We start from the raw sequence: 25,991 nt of genomic DNA, 5'->3' as shown, positions 1-25,991 counted from the left end.
TGAGACAATGTAATGTTGTGAAAATGCGTTATACAAAAATAAATTTGTTGTTGTTTTGCTCCAGTGAGCCCACAGTATGCTGACAGTGAGCGTGATGTGTCCAGAGTGTGGCCACTGCGTGCTCAGGGTGCCCACAACATGCCCACAGTGTGTTCACAGTGCACCCAGTGTGTCCACAGTATGCTCACAGTAAGCGCGATGCCCCCAGAGTATGGCCACTGCGTGCTCAGTGTGCCCACAACATGCCCACAGTGTGTTCACAGGGCCCCCAGTGTGCCCAGAGGATGCCGGCAGTGTGCTGTGTCCCCACAGTATTCCCACAGTGCTGGCTTTGGGGCTGCCCACAGGGAGGAATCCATCAAGCCAAACCCAGCAAGCATATCACTTTCGAGTGCCCTTGTGACAGGCCAGACCCAGCCCAAAGTGTGGGCATGCTGGCAGGCCACTCTGCTTAGTGTAGGCTACCCACAGTGACACTACATGGGCCCCAAAGGGGCATGTTTGCCGGGTCATTTGTTAATAACCAGTTATTTATGACCAGTTCATAACCAGTATTTATGACTGTTAGTAAACGGGCAAAAAAATAAGGACTGGTCCCAAGAAAACACACATTCTGAAGGGCTGTGTATGTAGTTTTGACATGACTCTGAGAAGCTCTGACACCAGCGGTGTTGTGTAAGAGTGCAAGAACATAAAGTGTAATGTTAATTTCCCATGACGATCCAAGTATTTTCCACTTACCTTTATGCAGACCTCGGAATCTTAATAGCGAAACTTTCAGTCAGTTAATTAATGGACAGATAGGCTCTTGATAAAAACTCATTTCGGCACAATAGGATTTAATTTGTTGGGGATTATTAACAAGGTCCATAGCAGGGAATAACGTGGCAAAGCTTAAAACAGACACAGCAGAGATAAAAACCATTCCCAGCATATGACGCACTTTTAATGCTAGATGTCCATCTGAAAAGAAGCACTCGGTGGGAAGGGCTGTGAATGATATCTGTGTAAACATCAGCCAGTAGAAATCAGGTCTAAACCAGCATACTCAGCTCGGACAGTGAGGGTGGGGTTCAAAGCCTGAACGTTGAAAGAATCCAGGAAACATGGCTGAATTGATTTGATTTGAAGTACTGTTGATTTGTTATGTAAAGTTCTGATACTGCACTTCTGATTTGAGTAGTGGTTTGCTTTGGAATGGTACTGTACTTCTGGGCTGTGTGCATTGTGGTCACTTGTATGTCTATCTCAAAGGTGGGCAAGATGGGATATGTGAAAATTAAACAACTTCTATATACATGTACTTTCACAAATGGCAATAGAATGAAACCCATTTATAGTGATCACAGTTATAGTGATCACCCTTCTGCTATGGCTCAAAAAGCTTGGAACAGAATCATTCCTGTACAAAAACTATTCAAATAATCCACATATAGTAATCAAGTAGTCTACTTATAGTGTTCATTTTGGGTCTTTCTAAACATAACAACATGTGGAAAAAATGAAAACTGTGGTCATTATTTTTTAGCTTCTCGCTAGTTTCCTAGGGCTAATTTGGCATGCACAGAAAACAGATGGAAAATTAAAGTAATTTTTTCTCATTGACAAGTTTATGATAAACCACGAGCCACCGAGATGCAGCAGTAATATTACAATAAGCGCTTTGAGACAGTGTCCCATTCTAAAAGTGCGCTGTGTCAATAAAATTTAATTGAATATTTATGTACAATACTGTACTGTATTATAGTGCAATTGAATTATACACAGTTCAGTATTTTAATTTGCAAAGTACTGTAATTTGAAAAGTGTTTGAAACCACTGTACTGTGTTTGAAATTGTCAATAAAATTAAATAGTGTTGTTGTCTGTTTTATTAACTTATATTCATGTAATAAATATATAAATGTCAATTAGTTGGTAATCTGCCTGAGACATAACGAAGAAGAAAAAATCAGTTAAAATAATCACCTTCATATACTGATCAATTTCGCTCAGACAGACATGATATAAGTGGTTTCCACTATATCATTTCATTTTCTAATTTTTGGTACAGCAGTTCTGAACTGAGTATTGCTATGTTGCAGGGTGGTATTGTAGGTCGGCACTGAGTACTGCTGAATTGCAATGTGGTACTGTAGTTCTCAAATATGTATTGCTGGGCTGCTGTGTGGTATTGTAATTTTGGACTGGGTACTGCTGAATTGCAAAATTGTAGTTATGGATTGAGTACTGCAGTATTGCATTTTGGTACCATAATTATGGACTGAATACTGCAGAGTTCTAATGTGGTACTATAATTATAGACTGAGTACTGTTGCCTTGCAGTGTGGTACTGTAGTTATGGACTGAGTTCTGCTATTTTGCAGCCAGGGTGGTACTGTATTTCTGAATTGAGTACTGCTGTTGGGTGGTACTGTAGTTATACACCGAGTATTGCCGTTGAGTAGTACTGTAGTCCTGGATTGATTACTACAGTCTTACAGTGTGGGACTGCAGTCTGTTCTGAGATATCAGCCTGATTTGACCAGGGAACAGCAGTTCCAAGTCGGACAGCTGCCAACCTCCTGCCCCCTTCAGGGTCGACTTGGTCGATGGCATCCCCTTCTCACAGCTATCTCAGCATCCAGCAACCAAGGGAAAATAGCGTACCTGACCCATTAATGAAAAGGCAAAACAGCGCACTGCGACCTGTTAGCAAAAACAAACAAATGACATTTCACCTTTCCCTTTTTAAATGAACGAACATCGTACGACACAATATTCATATATGTTCATGGAGGCTTGTATCTCCTCGTATGCATTTATTTCATGATATGGAAGGACTTTCACTCAGATCTAGTGAAGCCCAAGAATGCGAGTTTGAAAAGGACGGACACACCTAATCAAAAGTCGGGGGGGGTGCAGACCACTCTCATGAGGGCTTTCAGTTCAAGCTCCGGCTAACTGAGACGTGTCTACAGCCACATCAGGCTGACCATGAGGAGTGAAGCTTCTGGAGGCTAAACCCCTCATCTACAGGCCCTCCCACTCACAGCCCCACCCCTGAGACTACAGACGAACGTCAGTTTGAGGTCTGTGATGTCAGATCCATACCTCAGGAGGTCCAAATGGACGGGCTACAATGTGCAGTCCTCCGATCCAGCACTAAATCTGTTCACTGGCAAGTGGGAGACCCGAAAATGTGTTAGTATCACGGTTTAGCTTCACTAAGCTTTAACTATTGGCAATCCGAGCCTAATGTATAACAATGTGGTGTTCTGTTGTGACTTTATTTGAATTATTATTTAAGTTTTATCCCAACAAAACGGCAGCAGCTGTTTCCTCAATGACTGTTACATAATAACCAAAACCAAACCCTGCACATCAAATGGGGTCAGATTCGGAAAAGTTCCAGACGATGTTATTTTTAGGTCTCTGGACAGGATACGCGTCTGTTGGTCAGAAGCAGCGCTGCTCCCCCCCCGCCCAGAGAGTGATGGAGGGAGAGGCGGCAGGACGCTGGACAGGAAACATGCCGGGGGGCCGACGCGACCTGGCACAGTCCACTCACAGCGATCCCAAGGTGGCTTTTTTCAAGCTCGGCCTCCGTTGCCGGTGAATCTGCCTGCCAAACAAACACACACAGGCAGGACTGATTTGCTCAGTCACAACACATCACTAGGGAAGTGAAGGCGGCAGGGACTTTTACATAACATCACAGCCAAATAACTCACAGTTTAACCCCCTTGCCCCACCAGAGACAAAACTAGCAGAGTCCTGACCCTGCAGAATCACAGGGCAGCAATGGAGTGGTAATTCCAATCTCAGTACAGATGTGTGAAACATGCAGCTGATGCCTGGCTCAGGATTGGGGTCATTCCGGAATGCGTTCATGAATTCCGATACAGATCAGGAAATAGAACTTGAGATTGGAAAAAAAAACTATGGGGAACAGAATTGGAATCGAATTTGAATTGCAGTGAGATTTATATTCCAACTCCAGTGAATGCATTCCGGAATGGCCTCAACCCTGGTCTGGTTGCCTTTGATGGGATCTGGGTTTGAGGTGTGTGGGGATGGAACCTGCCTTGGGGAAGCTCCCCACAGAGGATGGGAATGGCAGGCCGTGCGGACTGGGGAAAGTGTGCTTAGAGAGTATGATACCTGTGCTCCTCAAAGCTCCTCTGAGTTTTACTCCCTGGGGAGAAAAGAGTGTCCATCAGATCAGCCAAAGGGCAGCGGGGAGGTCGCAAGCAATGGTGGCAGCGCGTCCCACTCACCCGTCTCCAGGCTGCACTGTTCATGACCTTTGCAGGAGCGCAGCTCCGTGAGCTGGACGTGCAGCTGGTTGAGGATATTGCGGGGCAGAGCGCTGATGCCATTCACCAGCTACAGACACAGAAAGCAAGGAATGTTCGGTTAAGGAAAAGGACTGACGAATATAAGGAGGAGAGTGTAGGACACAGGATACCTGGTAGGGGTCAGTGTTGAGGTCGAAGTACTCCAGGAAGCCGGTGGCAAACTCACAGAACAAGAAATTGTGTGTGCTGTTGATGGTCCTCACACACCAGTAGGTGTTATTGTTGGCGCTGGTACAGGCGCAGAATGGTCCCACTGGAAGGGCAGATAGGGGGCCAGATAGGGTTGCCACCATAAGCTGCTTAACATTTCATCCTTAAAGGTCAACAGTGACTCATTGCCTGTTTCACCGCCTCTTTTTGGCAAGCAGTTCAGCATGGTTGACCTTTTGAGATTTCACTGCAGACTTACAGCTAACCTGTCCACAGAGCTACAGTAGAAGGGGAAACTTCAGAACTGTGGGACTTTCCAGAGACCTGGAACAGGATTCGCCTGTAGGTTTTGAGAGTTGCAGTCCCTTACTTGTCCAAAAGGGGGCAGTCTGCCAGTGCTGGTTGTCATGAGTGAAGCAGGTGAGGCCGGGCATGCTGCAGGTGTCGTTGTTGCGCAGTCGCTTCAGCAGTTTGCGCAGCTTCTTCCTGCGTTTCTGCTCCTTCAGAAGCCGCTGCTTCCTGTCTTCAAGCTGCGACTTCCTGCTTGGGCACGGAAGGTGACATGTAAGCACAGACCCAGAGACGGCATATGAATGGGAGCTGGCCGGGGGCCTCTCATCACCTGAGCAGATGCATGTGGCCCCTTTGATGATTCAGCTCCACTTTGTGCTTGTATCTGAAGGCCAAAAAAGACAGTGGCTCACTCCAATTAAAATGTTTACTGCACACAGCTTTGCATTACTGACCATGATTCACTATCCTGCTAATGTTGATCTGATGTTTGCACGCCCTTACAATCATACCTTTCCTTCCTGTCACATGATCAGACACCTGCATGCCCTGACAGTCGTACCTTTCCTTCCTGTCACATGATCAGACACCTGCATGCCCTGACAGTCGTACCTTTCCTTCCTGTCACATGATCAGACACCTGCATGCCCTGACAGTCGTACCTTTCCTTCCTGTCACATGATCAGACGTCTGCATGCCCTGACAGTCGTACCTTTCCTTCCTGTCACATGATCAGATGTCTGCATGCCCTGACAGTCGTACCTTTCCTTCCTGTCACATGATCAGACACCTGCATGCCCTGACAGTCGTACCTTTCCTTCCTGTCACATGATCAGACACCTGCATGCCCTGACAGTCGTACCTGTCCTTCCTGTCACATGATCAGACACCTGCATGCCCTGACAGTCGTACCTTTCCTTCCTGTCACATGATCAGACACCTGCATGCCCTGACAGTCGTACCTTTCCTTCCTGTCACATGATCAGACACCTGCATGCCCTGACAGTCGTACCTTTCCTTCCTGTCACATGATCAGACGCCTGCATGCCCTGACAGTCGTACCTTTCCTTCCTGTCACATGATCAGACGTCTGCATGCCCTGACCATTGTACAGTTTCTCCGTGTCGTCTGTGCTGACTGACTCAGCAGACAAGACCATTCTCAAAACTCACAGGGGGCAGTTGCACTCCACAGGTTGAGCATGCTTCAGGTGACCTTTGACCTCTTGCAGGTTCTTTATTCTGGTCTGCAGTGTCTCGATCTGCATATGACATGGTTGGGGGGGGGGGGGGTGTCCATAATTGCAGAGAGACACGTAGCAGAGTGTGAAAAATACAGCATTGAGAAGCAGGCCAATGAGACAAACAAGCAGAGATCAGACCTGTATGTTTTTGCAATGTTAGAAACAGGAAATGCGTTCTATCGGGGCAGCGATACACGTGCGCTGTGTAAATCCAGGCTCTGCATGCATGCAATGTTTATGGTTCTTACTCCACCCCAAAGCACATGGCTGGTAACCGTCCTTAAAGCTTGAGTGTGCGGCTGACCTAGCTAATTGTCAGAGTGGGGGGAAGAGTTGGGACCCACTCACCTCATGGTCCACATGGAGCTTGTGCTCCTTCCACGCCCGAAATGAACGGTAGAGCTCGCCGTCACAGCGCACGCTGCTATTGGTCAGGAGGGAGCACCTGCAAGAATACGGGCTGGCTGTCTGCTGGCTCGTGTGTCTCACACCTTCTGAACATGCACGCATACACGCTGTATACATATGTACTTATACACGCATATATACAATATATACAAGTAAATATATGTGCAGAGACACAGAGAGTCACAGTATAACATTGTCAAACCACACACACACACACACACACACACACAAGCACACTGTGACCAACCTGTAAGTGACTTTCAGTGGAGATCGCCCCTTCAGGTAGGTGCCAGCTGAGGACTTCAGGTCTGGTCCCCGTGATTTGTCCTGCCATTCCACCCCCCTGCGCCCCCGCCACCGCAACCGGTCCTCAACCCAGCTCTGGTTCCAGCGGGCAGGATGTGCGGAGCGGCCTGGAAGGTTCTGGAAATAGACCCTCCGAGACTTCGTGTCTGCCGGACAAAGAGGAGAGCGATGTGGATGATGGTGGAGGTGCTCGGTGGGGGTTCCTGTAAGGAGGCTGGCTCACGTTCCCGTAAACTCCTCCAAAAAATCCCCACGACCCCACTGTGTCACCAACTCTGGGAGCCGCTGGTCAGTAGATAAATAGACCGCCTCCCCGAGCCACTCACACAGGACCAGCTGGTGCCCGGGACGCAGGACACTGCGTGATGATCGCTATTGGTCTTAGGGGTTCAAACTCTGTCTGCTTTGTATGATATGTATCATTTTGTCATCATTCTGAGAATAGTGAGTGGCTGAGTGGGCTAGGCTTGTGAGCAGAAGGGTGCTGGTTCAAATCCCATGCTTGGCAGGGTAGCTGTGTTTCTTAGGGCCCTTGAGCAAAAAATGCTTCCAGAGTGCTGGATGAATGGTTTCACTCTCACTTCTGTGTCTGTGTGTGTCTTAAAGAGCAGCTAGATGACATGTGTGGAAGTTAACACATTTCAATGTACCTGTACTCTTTGTAGTTGTACAAACAGTAAATTCAGCTTTGTTCTGTTTTACTTTCAAGCGCCTGTCAGCCTCTTGTAATTCTTAAACTACAAATACACTACAAGAGTCTGTGCTCAACGCTGTCAGTCACTGTATTCCTGTAAGTTGTTCTCTTTCATGCTTTGCTTGTTTCTCAAGGTGTTTGTGCTTGCGCTGATCTGACTATACCACCCCTCCCATTCTCTGTAAGTCCCCAGACAAACCACTAGATGTCAGCAAAGTTCTCTTTATAACAAAATAAGTCTTTCAGACGACCAAATTCAAAAAGTGTTTGAGAGGTGGAGAGGAATATGTGAATGTGACCTGCAGTGACACGGCGTGTTTCACAGGCTGAGCTGCTTGTTAAAATACGTCATGCAGCTCAGATAAGGTGGCACGCTGTAGGGGTGCAAAGACAGTGATGTCATCGGGGGGAGGGGGCTCACCCTCATTAGATGGCGGCTCCTCCGGCCTGAAAGACCTCGCTGGGAGGCTGAGGGAGTTACATCTGCACCTCCCTGGACCTCTGTAGGGGGCAGGATACTGCTGATCCAAAGTAGCAGGATGGGCAGGGGGGCATTTGGAGAGACGCAGTATCCCCCAGGGGTCCTCTGTGCATTGCCACTGCTGGGGAGGAGGGGTTTGGCTTATATCATAGACACACACAGATACACACAAACTCACAGACACAGACAGACACACACACACGCACACACACCCACGCACACAAGCACACACACAAACACACACAGGCCTGTACTCATATCTTTGTGGGGCCTGTCCATTCAGTAAGAGCATAAGACATTTACAAACGAGAGGAGGCCATTCGGCCCATCAAGCTCGTTTGGGGAGAACTTAACTAATAGCTCAGAGTTGTTAAAATCTTATCCAGCTCTGATTTAAAGGAACCCAGGGTTTTAGCTTGCGCTACACTAGCAGGGAGACTATTCCATACTCTAACTACACGCTGTGTAAAGAAGTGCTTCCTCAAATTCAGTTTAAAATGTTCTCACACTAATTTCCACTTATGGCCACAAATTATAGTATTTAAACTAATATTGAAGTAGCCATTTGGCTGAACAGCATCCAAACCTGTTAGAATTTTATATACCTGGATCATGTCCCCCCTTAATCTCCTTTCCTTGAGGCTGAACAGATTCAGTTCAGCTAACCTCTCCTCATAAGACATTCCTCTAAGACCAGGAATCATTCTCGTAGCCCTACGTTGCACCTTTTCCAAGGTAGCAATGTCCTTCTTAAGGTATGATGACCAAACCAGCACACAATATTCTAGGTGGGGTCTTACCAAGGAATTATATAATCATAGCATCACCTCCACACACCTAGAGATGTAACCCAACATCCTATTGGCCTATTTAATTGCTTCCCCACACTGACGAGAGTGGGACATAGAAGCACGAACATACACACCGAGGTCTTTCTCATAATGCGCTACCTTTATTTCAGTGAAACCCATAAAATATCTGTACTTTATATTTCTGCTCCCTGTATGGATTACCTTACATTTATCTATGTTAAATCTCATCTGCCAGGTATCAGCCCAGTCGCTAATTAAATCCAGATCCTGTTTTAGCCTCTGTGCTGCTAGTTTATTATCTGCTACACCACCCACCTTGGTGTCGTCTATGGGCAAAACCCTAATCTCAACAATGACAACCATAATCCCTACCCATAGCACTGTGAATTTTGCCTGAATGCATGGAGGGGGTTAGGGGTTTAAGGGGTTAGGGTTAGGGGAACACGCAGCCTGACATACTTACCTGCCCTCTCTGCTCGCAGGGGGCCTGGTACTCGATCGGCTGACACAGGTCTCCCTCCCTCTGCTGGCCTGGTAGGAAGTTATCTTCCTGCTGTGCCTCCTTCTCATAGTCCCTCTTGTGTAGCGGTTTTCTGTGGGTGACAGTGAGAGGTCCTGTGTGAGAGGCCCCGCTTGCTCTCCACCTGTGTGCTCATACAAAGCAGCCTATACGGCAACCACTGACAACATACACAGGAGTGAAAGTGTTCCGGTGTTTCTGCGCCATTCCAGTAATGTGCTGCTTGAACGCATGTCTTCCCACAGACTTACCCTCTCTCCACCAGGAAAGAGTCCCTCCACGCTTCCACTTCGCCGGGGACTTGGAACCTTGGGTGACAGAGAAGGGTCACATGGCATGTTGAGGTGGCGGGGAGCTGTGCATCACCTAAGGGTCAGTGGGGCTGTACCGTACCATAGCCAGGTGCCATACCTGTTTGCAGGTTTACCAGGCCCCAGAAATTGCCGTATAGACCTGCCGTCCATGTCTGGGGGCACGTTGACCCCGGCAATGTCCAGGATGGTGGGGGCCAGGTCAATGTTCAGCACGATGTGAGGATTGCTGTGAGAGAGAAGGGGAGGTGAAAACAGTCAGTTGCTCTGTCGCTGTAGGTTTTAGCACTTCTCCTCTCAGTCTGTCCCCGTCTCTCCTTGTCCTCAGGGCAGCCCCTCCTACGTTCACATTTGCATTTACTTATCCAGCAGGGACACAGCACACAGCTGTCAGGGAGCCAGCGGACATAGCTGTCTGCAGCTGCCAATCAGGTGACCGGGTTTCCAGGTAGAGCGAGAGAGAGAAAGAGAGAAAGACGCACAGGCAGCAGGCTTCAGGGTGACTAGGAGACCCTCCCACAGCCAAAGAGCCCAGTGTCTCTGCTTCCACAGCTCGGTGAGACACAAATGCAGACGCATTTCCACGATTCTGTCACTATAATGCACTGATGTGGATTGAAACCTGACTGAACAAGCATTAAATGGTGATTCTCATGAAGCCATCAACCTCATTTCCGAAACCTCTGCAATCATTACTGCAAAGGTGTCCATTTAATGTTAATTTAATAAATCAAAAAATATGTGTACAATGTATATATTATGGTCTTGTTTCAGTCATTTTTAAGGACTTGTTTTAGGAAATCTAAAAAAAAAACATGTTAATTTTTCTGCAAATGATTTAAAATTTACAAACACTTCAGACCTGGTTATTAATGGCTAAAAAAGAAATTTGTTGATGCAAGTGTTTTAAAATTCTTCATGTTTGAAATCTTTGAAACCAAGATTTCATGAGAATCACCCTAGTCAACTAATCCTTCATACTGAATATCTATGACAAAACGATCCCTGTGCCTGAATATCTGCAGTCAGAAAGAAAACATTGTCTATTATTAGTGAGTGGAGAATCTGCACACATATAATATATTTTTCATTAACAAGTAATTCAATAAAAGGTGCGTCTTTTTATACTGAGATCTTCCTATATTACACTGTGTTGCATTTCATGCTTGTCCTAAGTCACTGAGTTACTTAACGAGAAAGGGTATTATAATACTCACACAGTGCCTTGCTCCACTCCGGGGCCACGCACATAGAATGGCACACGGATGTCAAATTCGTATGGCATGGACTTGCCCTTGACCAGGCCAAATTGGCCGATGTGGTAGCCATGATCAGCTGTGTAGATCACATATGTGTTTTCTAGTTCATCTGTGTCCACCAACATGTTGTATACCTGAGAAACAGAAGTCAGATCACTCACATACTGGTACACAAGAGAAGATATGTGCCATGTGGCACATATAACAAGTTGATCACCTGCCTAAGATCCCTAACAACACACCTGCCTCAGATACCAAACAGCATTCACCTGCCTCAGATACCAAACAGCATTCACCTGCCTCAGATACCAAATAGCATTGACCTACCTCAGATACCAAACAGCATTCACCTGCCTCAGATACCAAACCACATTCACCTGCCTCAGACACCAAACAGCATTCACCTGCCTCAGATACGAAATAGCATTGACCTACCTCAGATACCAAATAGCATTCACCTGCCTTAGATACCAAACAGCATTCACCTGCCTCAGACACCAAACAGCATTCACCTGCCTCAGATACCAAACCGCATTCACCTGCCTTAGATACCAAATAGCATTCACCTGCCTTAGATACCAAACAGCATTCACCTGCCTCAGACACCAAACAGCATTCACCTGCCTTAGATACCAAACCGCATTCACCTGCCTTAGATACCAAATAGCATTCACCTGCCTTAGATACCAAACAGCATTCACCTGCCTCAGACACCAAACAGCATTCACCTGCCTTAGATACCAAACAGCATTCACCTGCCTCAGATACCAAACAGCATACGCTTGCATCAGACACCAAAGAGCATTCACCTGCCTCAGATACCAAACAGCATTCACCTGCCTCAGATACCAAACAACATACGCTTGCCTCAGACACCAAACAGCATTCACCTGCCTCAGATATCAAACAGCATTCACCTGCCTCAGATACCAAACAACATACGCTTGCCTCAGACACCAAACAGCATTCACCTGCCTCAGATACCAAACAGCATACGCTTGCATCAAACACCAAAGAGCATTCACCTGCCTCAGATACCAAATAGCATTCCCCTGCCTCAGATACCAAACAGCATACGCTTGCCTCAGACACCAAACAGCATTCACCTGCCTCAGACACCAAAGAGCATTCACCTGCCTCAGATACCAAACAGCATACGCTTGCCTCAGACACCAAATAGCATTCACCTGCCTCAGATACCAAACAGCATTCACCTGCCTCAGATACCAAATAGTACATAACTGAATAAGGTATCAAACAGCGTAAACCTTGCCTCAGATACCAAACAGCACACACCTGCCTTTGGTACCAAACAACACGCACCTGCCTCAGCACATGACAGAATCTAAACGAGCAGACTCATCCATGCGCCATCTCAGCCCTCTTGTCTTTAAAGTGTGGCATGCTCACCTTCTCCACGCAGTCGTCCACAGACAGCAGTGTCTGCAGCCTCCTCCTCTGCAGCATGTTGGTGAACTGCATGTGCAGTGGCTGCATGGGTCGTGTGTAACGCAGGATCCAGTGTTTATCAGGGTTTGGAGCTCGGTTGTAGCTGGGGGTGCTGAGTGAACAGGGGACATTTCACATCAGGTACCCTGTGATCAGACCCTCAGAATAAACCATCTCCCAGCCGCTTATCCTGATCACTGTCATGGGGAGAGTGGAGCGAATCCCAGGTGGCACAGGGCACAAGCATGGAGGGCACCCTGGATGGGATGCCAGTCCATCACAGGGCACACACACACATAACCTCACATTGTGGATAATTAAGAGGAGCCAGTTAGTATACCTGCATGTTATCGTGTGTGTCATGCACTAGTGCATGCCCATGGTTTCCACACATGTTCAGCAAAAGCTGTGCAGGTGGTCGGAGGTCATGAGGGTGTCCAAACAGCTGGTGTGAGCCGCAGAGAGCAGGCAGATTGAGACACCACCCTATTCCTCAACACCCTCGCTATCAGGGAGCACCAGCACAGGCTACCTGCTGCCGTCCAGCTGGCAGGAGAAGGAAACTGAGCCCCAGCCTGCTCCTTTGCATTATCCGGGGTTCAGTGTTAGGATGCTGGAGGCAGAGCTCATTTTAACATCCCTGTCTAAATGGTATCATCTTTCTAGAGCTTTGCACCGGTGAGCTCAAAATAAACTCCATTAGTAGGTGATACATTATGCAGCATCACTGCCTGTATTTTTTAGAGGATTAGCTGGTCATATCACTGTAGACTGCACGTGTGCATGCACTGCACCTACATGTGCTGGGAGGCATTGGGGAATGCATCGCTGTACTGCGGCGCCGAGTCCTCCGGGCCATGGGGCGCAGCGTGGCTCAGCACCATCATCACAGGCCGCTGAGGGTTCGTCTTCTTCGATGTACGGAAGTAGCTGATACTGTCGTTGGTAATAATGTCTGTAAGGTAGTCCTGGTTAACAAGGAAATGTTGCTTAGTCTCTTCATTGCATAGGGTGCTACAAGAAAGCAGATATGCATGTTATTTGGCTATTATGCAGTTAATTTATTTGATTCAGCTATTTAGAATTTCAGATGATTTATCCGAATTATCTGAAAGCAAGAGAAACAGAATATCTTAGATTCACAATCAACATCATGCATTTTCCCACAGTCTTTTGGTTACATGTCTCAGGTATGGAAGTCAAACGAACTTTGCACAGATATGTGACCTGAATCAGCGCCTATGAACTGCCAGTCCTGGCCCACCCCCCACCCCGTAGATCATAGCTACTTGCACCACCATCTCATGCCTGCTTACTGGGCTCATGGCCTCAGAACCACTGTTTACCGCCCGTGACATTTTAAGCTTTGAGCCCCGGGACGTCAGTGACTCAGGAGCCCGATTAGGAGGCGGACAGGGGCCAGACCGTGGCGTAGTGTCCACCGTGCTTCTCGCGCACGCCGTTCCTGCACAGCGTGTAGTTGTAGAAGCGGGAGTTCTTCACCAACGCCACCCAGTGTCCCCAGCCGGGCGGTACGTATGAGCCATTGTATTCATTGAGGTACTTCCCGAAGAAGGCTGCAAAAAAAAACAGAAGTTCGGGGGGGTGCTAAGTGGGGGGGGAGGGGGGGGGGTCCATTACTTTCATCTGGGATCAGCAGGTTAAACCGATTAGGTGAAATTACACACTTCAGATTTCACCATAAGATTTCCTCAGTGTGTGTATTCTTGTTTACAAGTATGTGTATTGGGCAACAAACTGGGCCGTATACCCGGGATCACAGAGACCACAGCGGAAACCACCCCCCACCCCCTCAAAAAGGGCGAGCCGATTCGGGTCCTGCAGAAGCTTGCTGTGTTGGTCACATGCTACAGGAAACGCCTCCATGCACGGGGGCGCCGATGTGACCCAGGGAGGACAAAATAAAAATAATCAGAGAGAGATACCTTCCCTGTGTCCAGTACAAATGTTTATGGTTTTGGTATTTCTGACTGGGAGGGGGGGAGAGAATGGAATGCAGATAGAGTTTGTGGGCGTTCAGCTGTGAAAAAAAATTATATTTGTTTTATGCAATCACACACTGTTGGTCATGTGATTGCATAAGTTAAATTAGCATGAGAAATTATTATGAAACAGCTTTGTTAGCTTTGTTGTTGTTTTGTATAGATATTTACCAGACTCATTTTCAACATTGAACGTAAACCTTAAGCAGCTGCATAGACTAAGGCTGTGTCTGTGATCAGAAGGTTGCTGATTCAAATCCCAGGCTCAGCAGAGTGATGTCACTTTGGTTCCCTGACCAAGGCCCTCAACCCCAAAAGCTCCAGGGACTGGCCAACCCTGCTCTCTGAAAAAAGGTTCATTCATTCTGCCAAAAAACGTCAAATGAAGTGTAATGTACCAGAAGAGTGAAGAGTGAAACTGACAAGATATAAAACATTGGTTGTCTCTACAGTCTGCTTCACTACTGGTGGAGGAACGGCCGGCCCGTGACCCCGGGGGACGGCAGGCAGAGCAACAGGTGGGGGCGGCAGGGCACCTACCCGTCCTGTACCCTGCGGCTCGGAGGTGTGTGGCGAAGGTGTGAGGCTCGTGGTGGGCCTGCCAGGCGGGCGAGGAGCAGTTCTCGTTGTTGGTGTGGGTGTCGTGGTTGTGCGCGTACTTCCCCGTCAGCAGCGAGGAGCGTGACGGGCAGCACATGGGCGTGGTCACGAAGGCGTTGGAGAAGCGCATGCCAGCCCCACCCATCAGGCGCCGCGTCTTATTCATGGCCTGCATGGATCCTGGGGGAGGCGGGGGGGGGGAGCACAGGGAGGTCAGCAAATACAGGGTGGGCCATAGCCAGCCCCAAACATCTGCTGCTGCCTGCTTATCCTGGTCAGGTTTGGCGAGGGGAGCGGAGGGTTAGGGTAGAGGGTACAGAACTGGGCTAAACTATTTAACTACTGCCTTGAAACTTTTCAGAAAGTCCTCCTGCTTTTTTAGGAATGAAAAGCACAGAGTCTGACCCAGTGCCCTGACTGTTGCCCCGCCTCCTTCCTTGTGCTCTGGGCAGGCTAGACACACTCACGCATGTCGGCCATGCAGGTTAGATGTGACCGAGATGCCCCGCCCCCTGGCTGAGAGTCGTGTGAGATGGCGACTCATGGTGACAGTGGCTCTGAATGCTGCCTCTCGCTCAGGGCTGGAAAGGCTGTCAGCGGCCCACTTCCTTGATCTCACTCCAGTCCATCACACAGTCCTCCATCACCGGGACTTTTTTGTGTGATTAATGGCATGTGCAGCATAACAGATATGAAGTGTCTGCTTAGTCACAGAATGCAATTAGAGCTATATGGGGGATTGAGGCCATGGCGTTCTGGGTGTGACTTGGGGGGGGAGCTCTGCCCAGCATGCGCTTTAGCGTGTCTCCTCCTGCCCTGTCGCACCGCAGGTGGCTCACAATCGCAGCTGTGCAGTCAAACCGGTTTGAACCGGACAGACTGAAAGATTCTCTTACTCTCTCTCGAAATGCACCATGTGATAAATGGTTTAGTGCAGTGATCTGCATCGGTGATTCGGGAGCAACAGAATCGGGACGTGAACCATCCATCCAGGTGAAAGCAAGACAGGTCCTAAGGGATGCATACTGCCACGTCATGCCTTTTGGCCACTAGGGGGACCCCTACCTCAACATTACATCTCCAACTAAGGTCATTCATGGCGCCTGAATTTCTGTCACAGGTGGCAATGGGGCAACAGGACTGACACTGATTTATGACGCATTTCGGGGTGGGGAAATACAGGAAACCGCATGACCAAGTCACAGCGACCACAAAGAGGGAGGGGGGCCCTCCCTATGGACATTGGAGTACTGTCCCGGCGAGACCAGCTACGCTTTAAGATACTCATGATGCCTTTATGTTTCACAATAATATTAAGCTGGTCCAGATAACAATGTTTGCAAAATAAATGAAAGTATTTGTTAAACTGCTGCCCTGCAGACGCCTGTAGTCTAATATGACACAATACATAATAAACACAACGAATGACACTGATATCACATACATCACATTTGCTCAGGGTTTTCTGATGCCTTGCAGCATTCTGGTGTGTTTCAATGTTTTGAAGTTCATTTATTCAAATGACCCACTCTGCGGTTCAAAGCTATTTGCATGAATGAGAGCCGAGCGCAGCAGCTTGCTGATACAGCAGGGGGCGCCGTTAGACACATTCCGGCTGGCTGCTCACCCAGCTCCACGTCCTGGTCGTCGGTGAGGATGAGGATGATGTTGGGTTGGGTGCTTCGTCGGTGCTCCCCCGGGGGGCGGGTGGGGGAACGGGGGCCGGGCTGCTGGGTGGAAATGTGGGCAAGACAGAGGAGGCCCAGGAACAGGAGGAGGCTCTGCAGCGCCATCGTGTGGCCAGGCTCTGGTCTCTGGCTCACGCTGTCTCGTCTGTGGCTAACCTCTCACTGCTCCTGTGAACGCAAAGAGTGTGTTTAGTTCCACACAGCCTAACACAACATCCTAACCCAATATCCAAACCCAACACCCTAACCCCAACCTGCAAAGCACACAGTTAACAGATGTCCACCCTGCAGCTAACTACTGCTCCGTCCTGAAACGCCTGAAACACACAGCTGTGAGGCAGCTGCACTTATGGCATCATGACAGCAGGGGGTGCCAGACCGGTGGGAAAAGCAACATTTATGCAGGAAAAAGTGCAATGCGGACGCTGTGTTCACACCTTCAAGGCGAGGCAGAGAGTCACCCATGCCCACACGGCTCAGCTGTGTGTGTCAGGAAGATATTAAAAAAATTAAATGACTCATATTTGTCACTAACAGTCACCCATTATGTTGCATGATGGGTAAACTTCTGAAAGGTCAACAAGTTCCACGTTTCCTTAATATCTACGCCACCTGGGGAGACCATGGATGGAATGCCAGTACATCACAGTTCACAAGGCGGGGGACACCCAGAATGGGATGCCAGTCCATCGCAGGGCATGCACTATGGACCATTTCCACACGCCGATTCAAAAATACAGTCGCCTAACTGCATCTTATTGGAGGAAATCTACACAACATGGAACGGCCATGCAAACTCCACACACACAGAGTAGTGGTTCCACCCCCCAGCCCAGGACGTGTCAGTCCACCACACTGCCCCAGCAAATATTTAAACAACTGGATTTACAGAATTGCATCACTGTGATACACATTTTTCCAGTTATGAGCAGCACAGGTGACATGGGGCATGAGCAGATCTGTGACACTATTAATGGCTGTAGACCAGCGATGCTGGTGACGGATGAGAACATTCACCAGAGGAACATACGATGTTCCTTTGTCTGCTGGTGTTGACTACCAAGCTGCCAGACGGATTTCAAGTGGGTGATACTGCTGGAGGAAGATCCCATAAAACCCAGGATTCACAGGCTGGTGTATTTCCATCGTTGGAAAATAAGTAAACATATGCGCAAGTGAACTATATAGGACTGTAGCACCAGCGATACTGATAACATTCCGAAACAGATGAGATATGAGCCCCGTATGAAAATGGAAACCTGTCCTGTTTCTTCAAGGGTGAAAACCTATTAAGTCACTTTTCATGATTATCAAAATGATCGCACATGAACTATGCCATATGAAACGATGGTCAACAAAGCGTGATCAGAAACTGTCAATAACAACTGGATGGGCACAAAATAAAAACCGATCCAAGCAGTGGCTGGATACAGTGAGCTGGTTCTCAGCATAAAATCCGGATCATTTGAAGGATTGCATACAGCTCAGGGAAATCAATGCCATACTGAGACGAACGATTCCAGCAAGGTATCGATCCAGATTTGCTTCGCCGCCCATCCTTCTCCATCTCTCTCTATCTCCATCCGTCTCTCTGTCTCTCTCACAAATGCTTCGACATAAACAGATGCAAGTGAATGTACATCCTGCACACACATTCAGACAAACCACAAATTCTGTTATTTGCACCTTGAGTCTGGTAAATATCTATATGTAATAAAACGACATTTGGCTATAAGATTTAAATCACATACTGATGTTGCTTTGTGGATGAAATTTTATATATTTTGGCAGAACATAAAAGTATCTTAGACATTTCACAGGTTTGGTAAATATGACATACAATCACTGTATTGATTCTTGGATTAAATTGCACAAATAATCATTATCCGTTTCTTAATTTACCAACAAGTTTTCTGTCTTTTACAGCCACATTACAGCTTCTGCCTGAATCGCTTTGCCTTCTGGGATTATTCCTGCATGTCCCATTTCGCAGTGTTACTAAATTTCAACGAACGAAAGAGGACAAAAACAATTGCACAGCAGACTAGCCAGTGTGCCCTCACACACACGCACACACAGGTTTGTAATTATATCTTTGTGGGGACTCTCCATTCATTTCTATTGGGAAAACTTTACTCCCAACATGACGACCATAACCCCAACTCAGCCCTAACCTTCACCATAAGTAAACAAACAAAATATGAGACTTTTGGCATTTTCAGTCTTTTTATTGTGTTCACAAATCTTTGTGGGGACCTGAAAAATGGTTCTCACAACGTCAAAAAAACAGGTTTTTATCACATTGCGGAGGCCAATTGATCGTGTGATATAAATGTAATCCACACACACACACACGCAGATACACAAATGCCCTCACACACGGACACACACACACGGATACACACTACACGCAGCTACAGACTCGCAGCTACAGACTCACAGCTTCAGACTCACAGCTTCAGACACACAGCTGCAGGCTTGCAGCTGCAGACCGCATGCACTCTGGTATTCATAGGAATACCACAGACACTCAGTGCAGAACAGCTGGGGCACTGACCATGTGCACGTTCTGGGATGATGGGCAGTGAGTGCCGCCCCCACTGGAACCCCCCCCCCCCGCCCACATGCACATACACACCACATACGTGCGCGTGTATGCGGACCTCCAGCACGTACCTCTGGTGCTCCCACAGCACTGCCTGTTGGTCCCATCTTCTCTCGGACAGTCTTCCCCATGCCGGGCTGCACCACCTCCATGGGGGGGCTGGGAGCCAGGCTGCAGCCCCCCTGACCCACGACACGGGGGCTACCTGTCTGTGCGCTGATCTCTCTCCCGTCCTCTCTCCCCCCACACACGTGTTGTCTTTCTCCTTCTACCTTCCTCTCTCTCTGTCTTTCGCACTCTGTCACTATCTTTCTCCCTATCTGTCTATCTATATCACTCTCTTTCTCCCTCTGTCTGTTTCTTTATCATCTTCACCTCTCGATCACTCATTCCTCTCTTCTTCTCCCTCACTTAGTGTCCCTCCTGTTTCTCTCGCTCCCTCCTTTTCTTGTCCTCACTTTCACCGCTCTCTCTCCTGCCCTCCTTCTCTCGCTCTCTCCCCCCTGCTCTCCCACTCTCCCTTTTCTTTCTTCCACTCTCTCTCTTTCACTCACTCACTCCCACTCTTATCTGCAGCTGCTCTCCCTTCTCTGATTTCCCTCCTGACCAGCCCAGGATGGGGGGGGGGGGCATACAATTTCACTGTACCACACAGCTTCACCGCCTTTCTGGTCCTCCTGCCTTCTCTCCCAGCTTGGAGAGGAATGTAGGTGCCGCCTCAGGGGCATCATTGCCAGGAGCTCTGCAGCAGCTCCAGTGGCCAGGCTGTCTCAGCTCAGCGCTGAAACCGAGGCAGAACCAGCCCCATCGAGCCGATGATCAGCGCTGAGCCTGAGGCAGTACCAGCCCCATCGAGCCGATGATCAGCGCTGAGCCTGAGGCAATACCAGACCCATCGAGCCGATGATCAGCGCTGAGCCTGAGGCAGTACCAGCCCCATCGAGCCGATGATCAGCGCTGAGCCTGAGGCAGTACCAGCCCCACCAACTTGATACTTAGCACTGATCCAGGGACAGTACCTGCCCCATCGAACCGATACTCAGCGCTGAGCCTAAGGTAGTACCTGCCTCACAGAGTTGAGGCTCAGCGCTGAGCCTAAGGTAGTACCTGCCTCACAGAGTTGAGGCTCAGCACTGAGCCTAAGGTAGTACCTGCCTCACAGAGTTGAGGCTCAGCGCTGAGCCTAAGGTAGCACCTGCCTCACAGAGTTGATGCTCAGTGCTGAGCCTGCGGCAGTACCTGCCTCACCGAACCAATACTCAGCGCTGAGCCTAAGGTAGCACCTGCCTCACAGAGTTGAGGCTCAGCGCTGAGCCTGCAGCAGTACCTGCCTCACTGAGCCAGTGCACTGCAGAAGGTGATGCTGTGGAACAATGAATGCTATTCAATCTATGCTATTACAGGCAGCACAATGACTCAGAGGGCATCACTGTGGCCTCTCACTTCCAGTGCTGAGGCTCTGAATTTTGGCCCCACTCTGTGTGGGTGTGCAGTTAGCAGCTAGTAATTTGAATAGGGGACTGAATATTGCCCATTGTGTGTGTGTGTGTCTCATCCAGGATGCCCCCCCACTGCTGTGCCTCTCTAAGCGCATGGTTGGATAATACAATTTCATATTTATGTTTTCCTTGGGAACATAAACCTTTTAAATACTAAATAACAAAGGACAAATAAATACTATCATATTTAAAAAGTCACAGCTGGGGAGAGGACAGCTCCAGCATGAATCCGACTAAGAAGATGAACAAAGGTATAAACATGCTTTTATGTTTGTGGTTGTTTAAAACTGCAGGTTGTTTAAAGCAGCGTGGCGATATGGACTCCGTACATTAACCTTCACACAGCGGCGGGTTTAACGAGGCCCCCGTGCGGGTTTACTGCCGGGGGGGTGATTTACACAGCCGCCGACATCGATGGGTTGCAGAGCACTGTCGGCGCGGTTCGTACGCTTTTCGGGCAGGTTCTAACAAAGAAGTACTGAGGCAACTTCCAGACACAGAGGCATCCTTCATTTTTGGGCAGTTGGTTTGATATCCGCTGGATAGAGCCGTTAATGGCTCTCTATCTGCGCCTCTCTTCTTCGCTATGAATGGAACTCTTTGACAGCGAGCGGCAGCCCCGCCATTGCGTAACCGGGGAAACGTCGCTACGGGCTGTCTGATGGCGGGTACGGGAGCACAGCGCTGATGGTGAAAAACAAATATTAGAAAATAAAAGTGCGAAAGCCAAGCATAGAGAAAGGAGACAGAGTGAGATAGAGACCGAGTGTTGGAAAGCTGCCAAATTTAAACAACTCGTGGCAAGGAATGGCAAGGAAAACTTTATTCACTTATAGGTAGGGGGTTATGGAAAATCCCCAAGCAGAATGTCCCAGTCAAGAATGCGATCTCGTACTTATCTCACCGGCTTTCTCATACTATGAGACTTCTGTCATGCCACTGCGAGATCAATTTCAAATTACACATCGACCACGTGTCAAACTCGTCTTTTTATCTCTTACTGTAAGATCATCATGATACCCATGTGATATCTTGCTTCTTAGCGACAGATGAAAGAAACGCATGAAATATGTTGACCAAATGTATAGGCGCATATATCATTGATTAAACATTCCACAAGTTCTTGTTTAAAGTTTCAGCAAGGATGCTTTATTTGCCATTTGCACTAGTACCGGTACACTGGATGCTTCTCTTTGCCAACCCCATCAGGCTCAACATAGCATGGGGGTCACAGCACAGGGTCAGCTAATGTGCAGTGGCTCCGGATCTGAGGGTTAAGGATCCTACTCAAGAGCCAATAGACATGTGACTGTCCTGCCAAGGCTCAATGATCTTTTGATCATGGGCATGGAGACTGAGCCACTCACCACTCAAGCATATTAAACACGCAAATGTTACAAGTTGAAACAGACGATTATCCACAGCCATATGATCTATACATTACCTAAAGCTGTATTTATCCTGCCACCTCAATTCTAAATGCCAGGTCCCAATTGTATCTGCATGAATACAATACACAAATGTAGCTTTTTTTTGGTTTGGTCCCATGAAGGAACCACTTTTATAATATTATGAGTTAAAATGCTAGAGGATATGGGGGGGGCAAACCATGTTTGCTTTTTGGACACCCCAGTCGCTAAATCTGCCTCTAGATGATGTATGATGTCTTAAGTATGTCAGTCATGTCAGACAGGTGATATCTAATATTTGTCTTGTCCTGACTGGGGTGTGACTGCCTAATAATTTAATTACATGTAGCCTAATTAGCAGTGAACCTTTTGTTCCGTTTTACAGAATATTATAACCTTTGTAGCTGCTTTTCAACTTTATGAAAAATTTGTATTAATATATGAAACCAGATACACAATATTGCCAAAGGTATTGGGACACCCCTCCAGATCATTGAATTCAGGTGTTCAAATCACTTCCATAGTCACACGTATATAAAATCAGGCACCTAGGCATGCAGACTGCTTCTACAGACATTTGCGAAAGAATGGGTCATTCCCAGTGAATTCAAACGTGGGTACCGTGATAGGATGCCACCTGTGCAATAAGTCCATTCCTGAAATTTCCTCGCTACTAAATATTCCACAATCAACTGTTAGTGGTATTATAACAAAGTGGCAGCAATTGGGAACAACAGCAACTCAGCCACAAAGTGGTAGGTCACATAAAACCACAGAGCGGGGACAATGCATGCTGAGGTGGACAGTGTGCAGAAGTCACCAATTGTCTACAGAGTCAACAGCTACAGACCTGCAAACTTGGTGTGGCCTTTGCATTAGCTGAAGAACAGTGCGTAGAGAACTTCATGCAATGGGTTACCATGGCGGAACAGCTGCATCCAAGCCTCACGTCACCAAGTGCAATGCAAAGCATCAGATGCAGTGATGTAAAGCACACCACTGACAGACCACTGGTGTAGGGTTGTTTTTTATGGGTTGGGCTTGGCCCCATAGTTCCAGTGAAAGGTCTCTTAATTCTGCAGCATTTGAAGCCATTTTGGACAATTTCATGCTCCCAACTTTGTGGGAACAGTGTGGGGACGGCCCCTTCCTGTTCCAACATGACTGCACACCAGTGTACAAAGCAGGGTCCATAAGGACATGGATGAGTGAGTCTGGTGTGGAAGAACTTGTCTGACCTGCACAGAGCCCTGACCTCAACCCAACAGAACACCTTTGGGATGAATTAGAGTGGAGACTGTGAGACAGGCCTTGTCGTCCAAAATCAGTGCCTGACCTCACCAATGGTCAAAAATTCCCATAAACACACTCCTAAACCTTGTGGACAGCCTTCCCAGAAGAGCTGAAGGTGTTATAGCTGCAAAGGGTGGGGCCAACTCCATAGTAAAGCCTATTTATTAAGAATGGGGTGTCATTATAGTTCATCAAGAGACTTTAGAGTATGATTATCCTTCTTAACACTGCATGTTTCTAATCATTTGGCTTTGCCCATGCTGAGCGAAGTGGTGAAGGTGTTCGTACACAATCAAATTTCAAGAAAAGTTTCCAATATGTACACATGAAATTTTAACAGTAGACTATCTACAGTCAGTGCTTTATGTGGGGAAAAATAGGTGCTGGTACTCCTTTGTTATCCAGTACCAGGTGCCATTACTCCCCTTGTTATTTAGTATAAGGTATCGATACTCCCCTTGTTGATCAGTATCAGGTGCCAGTACTCCACTTGATATTTAGTATAGGGTGCCGGCACTCCCTTTGTTATTCAGTACTATGTGTCAGTACTCCCCTTGTTATTCAGTACCATGTGTCAGTACTCCACTTGTTATTCAGTACCATGTGTCAGTACTCCCCTTGTTATTCAGTACCATGTGTCAGTACTCCTCTTGTTATTCAGTACCATGTGTCGGTACTCCCCTTGATATTTAGTATAGGGTGCCGGCACTCCCTTTGTTATTCAGTACTATGTGTCAGTACTCCCCTTGTTATTCAGTACCAGGTGCCGGTACTCCCTTTGTTATTCAGTATTATGTGTCAGTACTCCCCTTGTTATTCAGTACCATGTGTCAGTACTCTGCTTGTTATTCAGTACCATGTGTCAGTATTGCGTACCGGTGAGTACTGGCTCATCTTGCAGCCTAAAGCAAGAAGCAGCATGGGATGAAGTAAATGGTGAATGAATAAGTAACTAAGCTAGTAAGTAACTAAATAAATAGTGAATTTAAGTAAACAGTGGCGATGCTAGTCACAGGAGGCCAGCTGACTGAAGTGCAAAGTGTCTGTTGTTAGCAGACCAGTTGATGAGGAACAATGGGGGGGGGGGAACTGTCCCTGTGTCTGGTGGCTTTAGCTTTAATGTCTCTGAGTCTCCTGGCAGAGGCTGGTAGAGATGGTGTCTTGGGTACGAGGGATCAGCACTAGGTTTATTTCGGATGGACTGCCAACTTTCCATATATCTGGGAATGTGAATTAATTGTAGACCTTGATGATTCGAGACTTGGAGTGCTGGGTCAGTAAAGGGTCGTGTGAAGTTTATCTGGGAGAAATAGCAGCTGCCTTTGAAATATCCAGAACCGGGCACCTGGAGGAACATGCAGGAGAATCGTCTCCACAGCCCCAGTTGTTTCCTGGCTTCTACCTTTTTGTACCAGCCCCAAATGTGAGTGTATCCTACTTTCGTTACTCTTGGCGAAAATACAGTTAAAGTTGGACTTGATTTTTTTGTTTTCTACTGGATTGACATCATCCAATAGGAATTTAGGTTCCCTCTTTATGATTGCACTATTTCATTCAACCTCTGCCTCCAGTTCTCTTTGTCTGACTTCACTGGTTTTAAGCACCAGAAAGAATTCAGTCACAGCCCAAAAACCATCCAACAGAATGATGACGCGAGAAGCGAGTCTTTAAGCTGAGCAGTGCTAGAAGCTCCTAAGGAAGCTGGGGGGTCACCAGCTTTTGAGAAGGAAGATGAAGGCTGTGATTTCAGGTGCTGGAGGAGGTGTGGCAGTGGAGTCGGTGAGTAGCTGCTTCTGAGGATAAGGAGATAACAGCCCCGCTAGCTAATCTCTGTACGTTAGCTGCAGCGGGCTTCTCGGCTGTGAATGTTTCAAACCAGCGTTACCCAACCTCCCCCCAAAAAGGATCTCGGCGCCCTCTCCCCGTTGTCATAGAGACCCTTTTGTTTCTAGGAAAGGCTTTGCTGTCATCCTAGCTGAACCCCTCTCCCGCCACTTGGCAAGTGCCACTGTTTTGCCGTTCCCCTCTGGGACTGTTCGTTTGAAACCCCCCCTCACCCATGCTGCTTTTTGGGCTAGCGTCTGGTGCAAGGGCCCTCCCGTTCGCCCCGTGGCCCTGCAGGCAGCGGGTCGCCTTTCATCTGCGTGGAGGGGTGCCGGGCCCTCTTGGTATAACAGTGGCATCTCGTTTCCGAGGGAAACCAGCTCCTTGCCGCTGTTTTTGACGATCTGAGCCAGAGCAGCGAGTACAGGAAGATGGGGGGGGGAGAGGGCGGGTTTCCAACAGAGTCCCCAACAAAATGAAAAATAGCAGCTTGTTGCTGTTTTCACGGCGAAACAGTGAGACGGAATCTAGAACCCAACACAAATGAATAAATGCTTTGCGCACAGCGACACTCACGGGAAGACGAGGCGGAAGGTCCCAAATTCCCTGCCTCTATACAGATTTTGACAGATGGGTCGGGGATTTGTGGCATAGAGGTGCTTATATATTTATTTCTGATGTTTTCATTTATCGGTAGTTGCTTAGAAAGTGCTTCAGTTCAGTATACACAGCATGCTTTATGTTCGAGCCAGTTTAGGATTCTGTGGGTTAACCGTCTTGGAGAACCAGCAACTCTGTATTGGATAA

The 25,991-nt window shown here is 47.8% G+C and overlaps 1 protein-coding gene across 1 annotated transcript; it reads right to left on the bottom strand.

The window, feature by feature from the left end:
• Positions 1-818: 818 nt before the first annotated feature.
• On the bottom strand, positions 819-19,732 carry LOC125748006 (extracellular sulfatase Sulf-2-like). Its single transcript, XM_049023783.1, has 20 exons — positions 19,231-19,732; positions 16,494-16,722; positions 14,807-15,046; positions 13,689-13,840; positions 13,062-13,231; positions 12,225-12,375; positions 10,773-10,948; positions 9,656-9,784; positions 9,496-9,552; positions 9,188-9,317; positions 7,853-8,033; positions 6,679-6,883; positions 6,372-6,468; positions 5,953-6,041; positions 5,112-5,165; positions 4,860-5,029; positions 4,450-4,592; positions 4,259-4,367; positions 4,143-4,176; positions 819-3,603 (listed from the first exon to the last, which is right to left on the bottom strand). The coding sequence occupies exons 2-20, from the start codon at positions 16,657-16,659 to the stop codon at positions 3,546-3,548; spliced, it is 2,511 nt and encodes an 836-aa protein (XP_048879740.1). The 5' UTR covers positions 16,660-16,722; positions 19,231-19,732; the 3' UTR covers positions 819-3,545.
• Between the last annotated feature and the right edge of the window lie 6,259 nt (positions 19,733-25,991).

This window comes from Brienomyrus brachyistius, chromosome 8 (genome assembly GCF_023856365.1).
Source record: "Brienomyrus brachyistius isolate T26 chromosome 8, BBRACH_0.4, whole genome shotgun sequence".
Classification (NCBI taxonomy): Eukaryota; Metazoa; Chordata; class Actinopteri; order Osteoglossiformes; family Mormyridae; genus Brienomyrus; species Brienomyrus brachyistius.
Note: the sequence above shows the minus strand (reverse complement) of the source record. Positions and strands in the feature narration are given on the sequence as shown.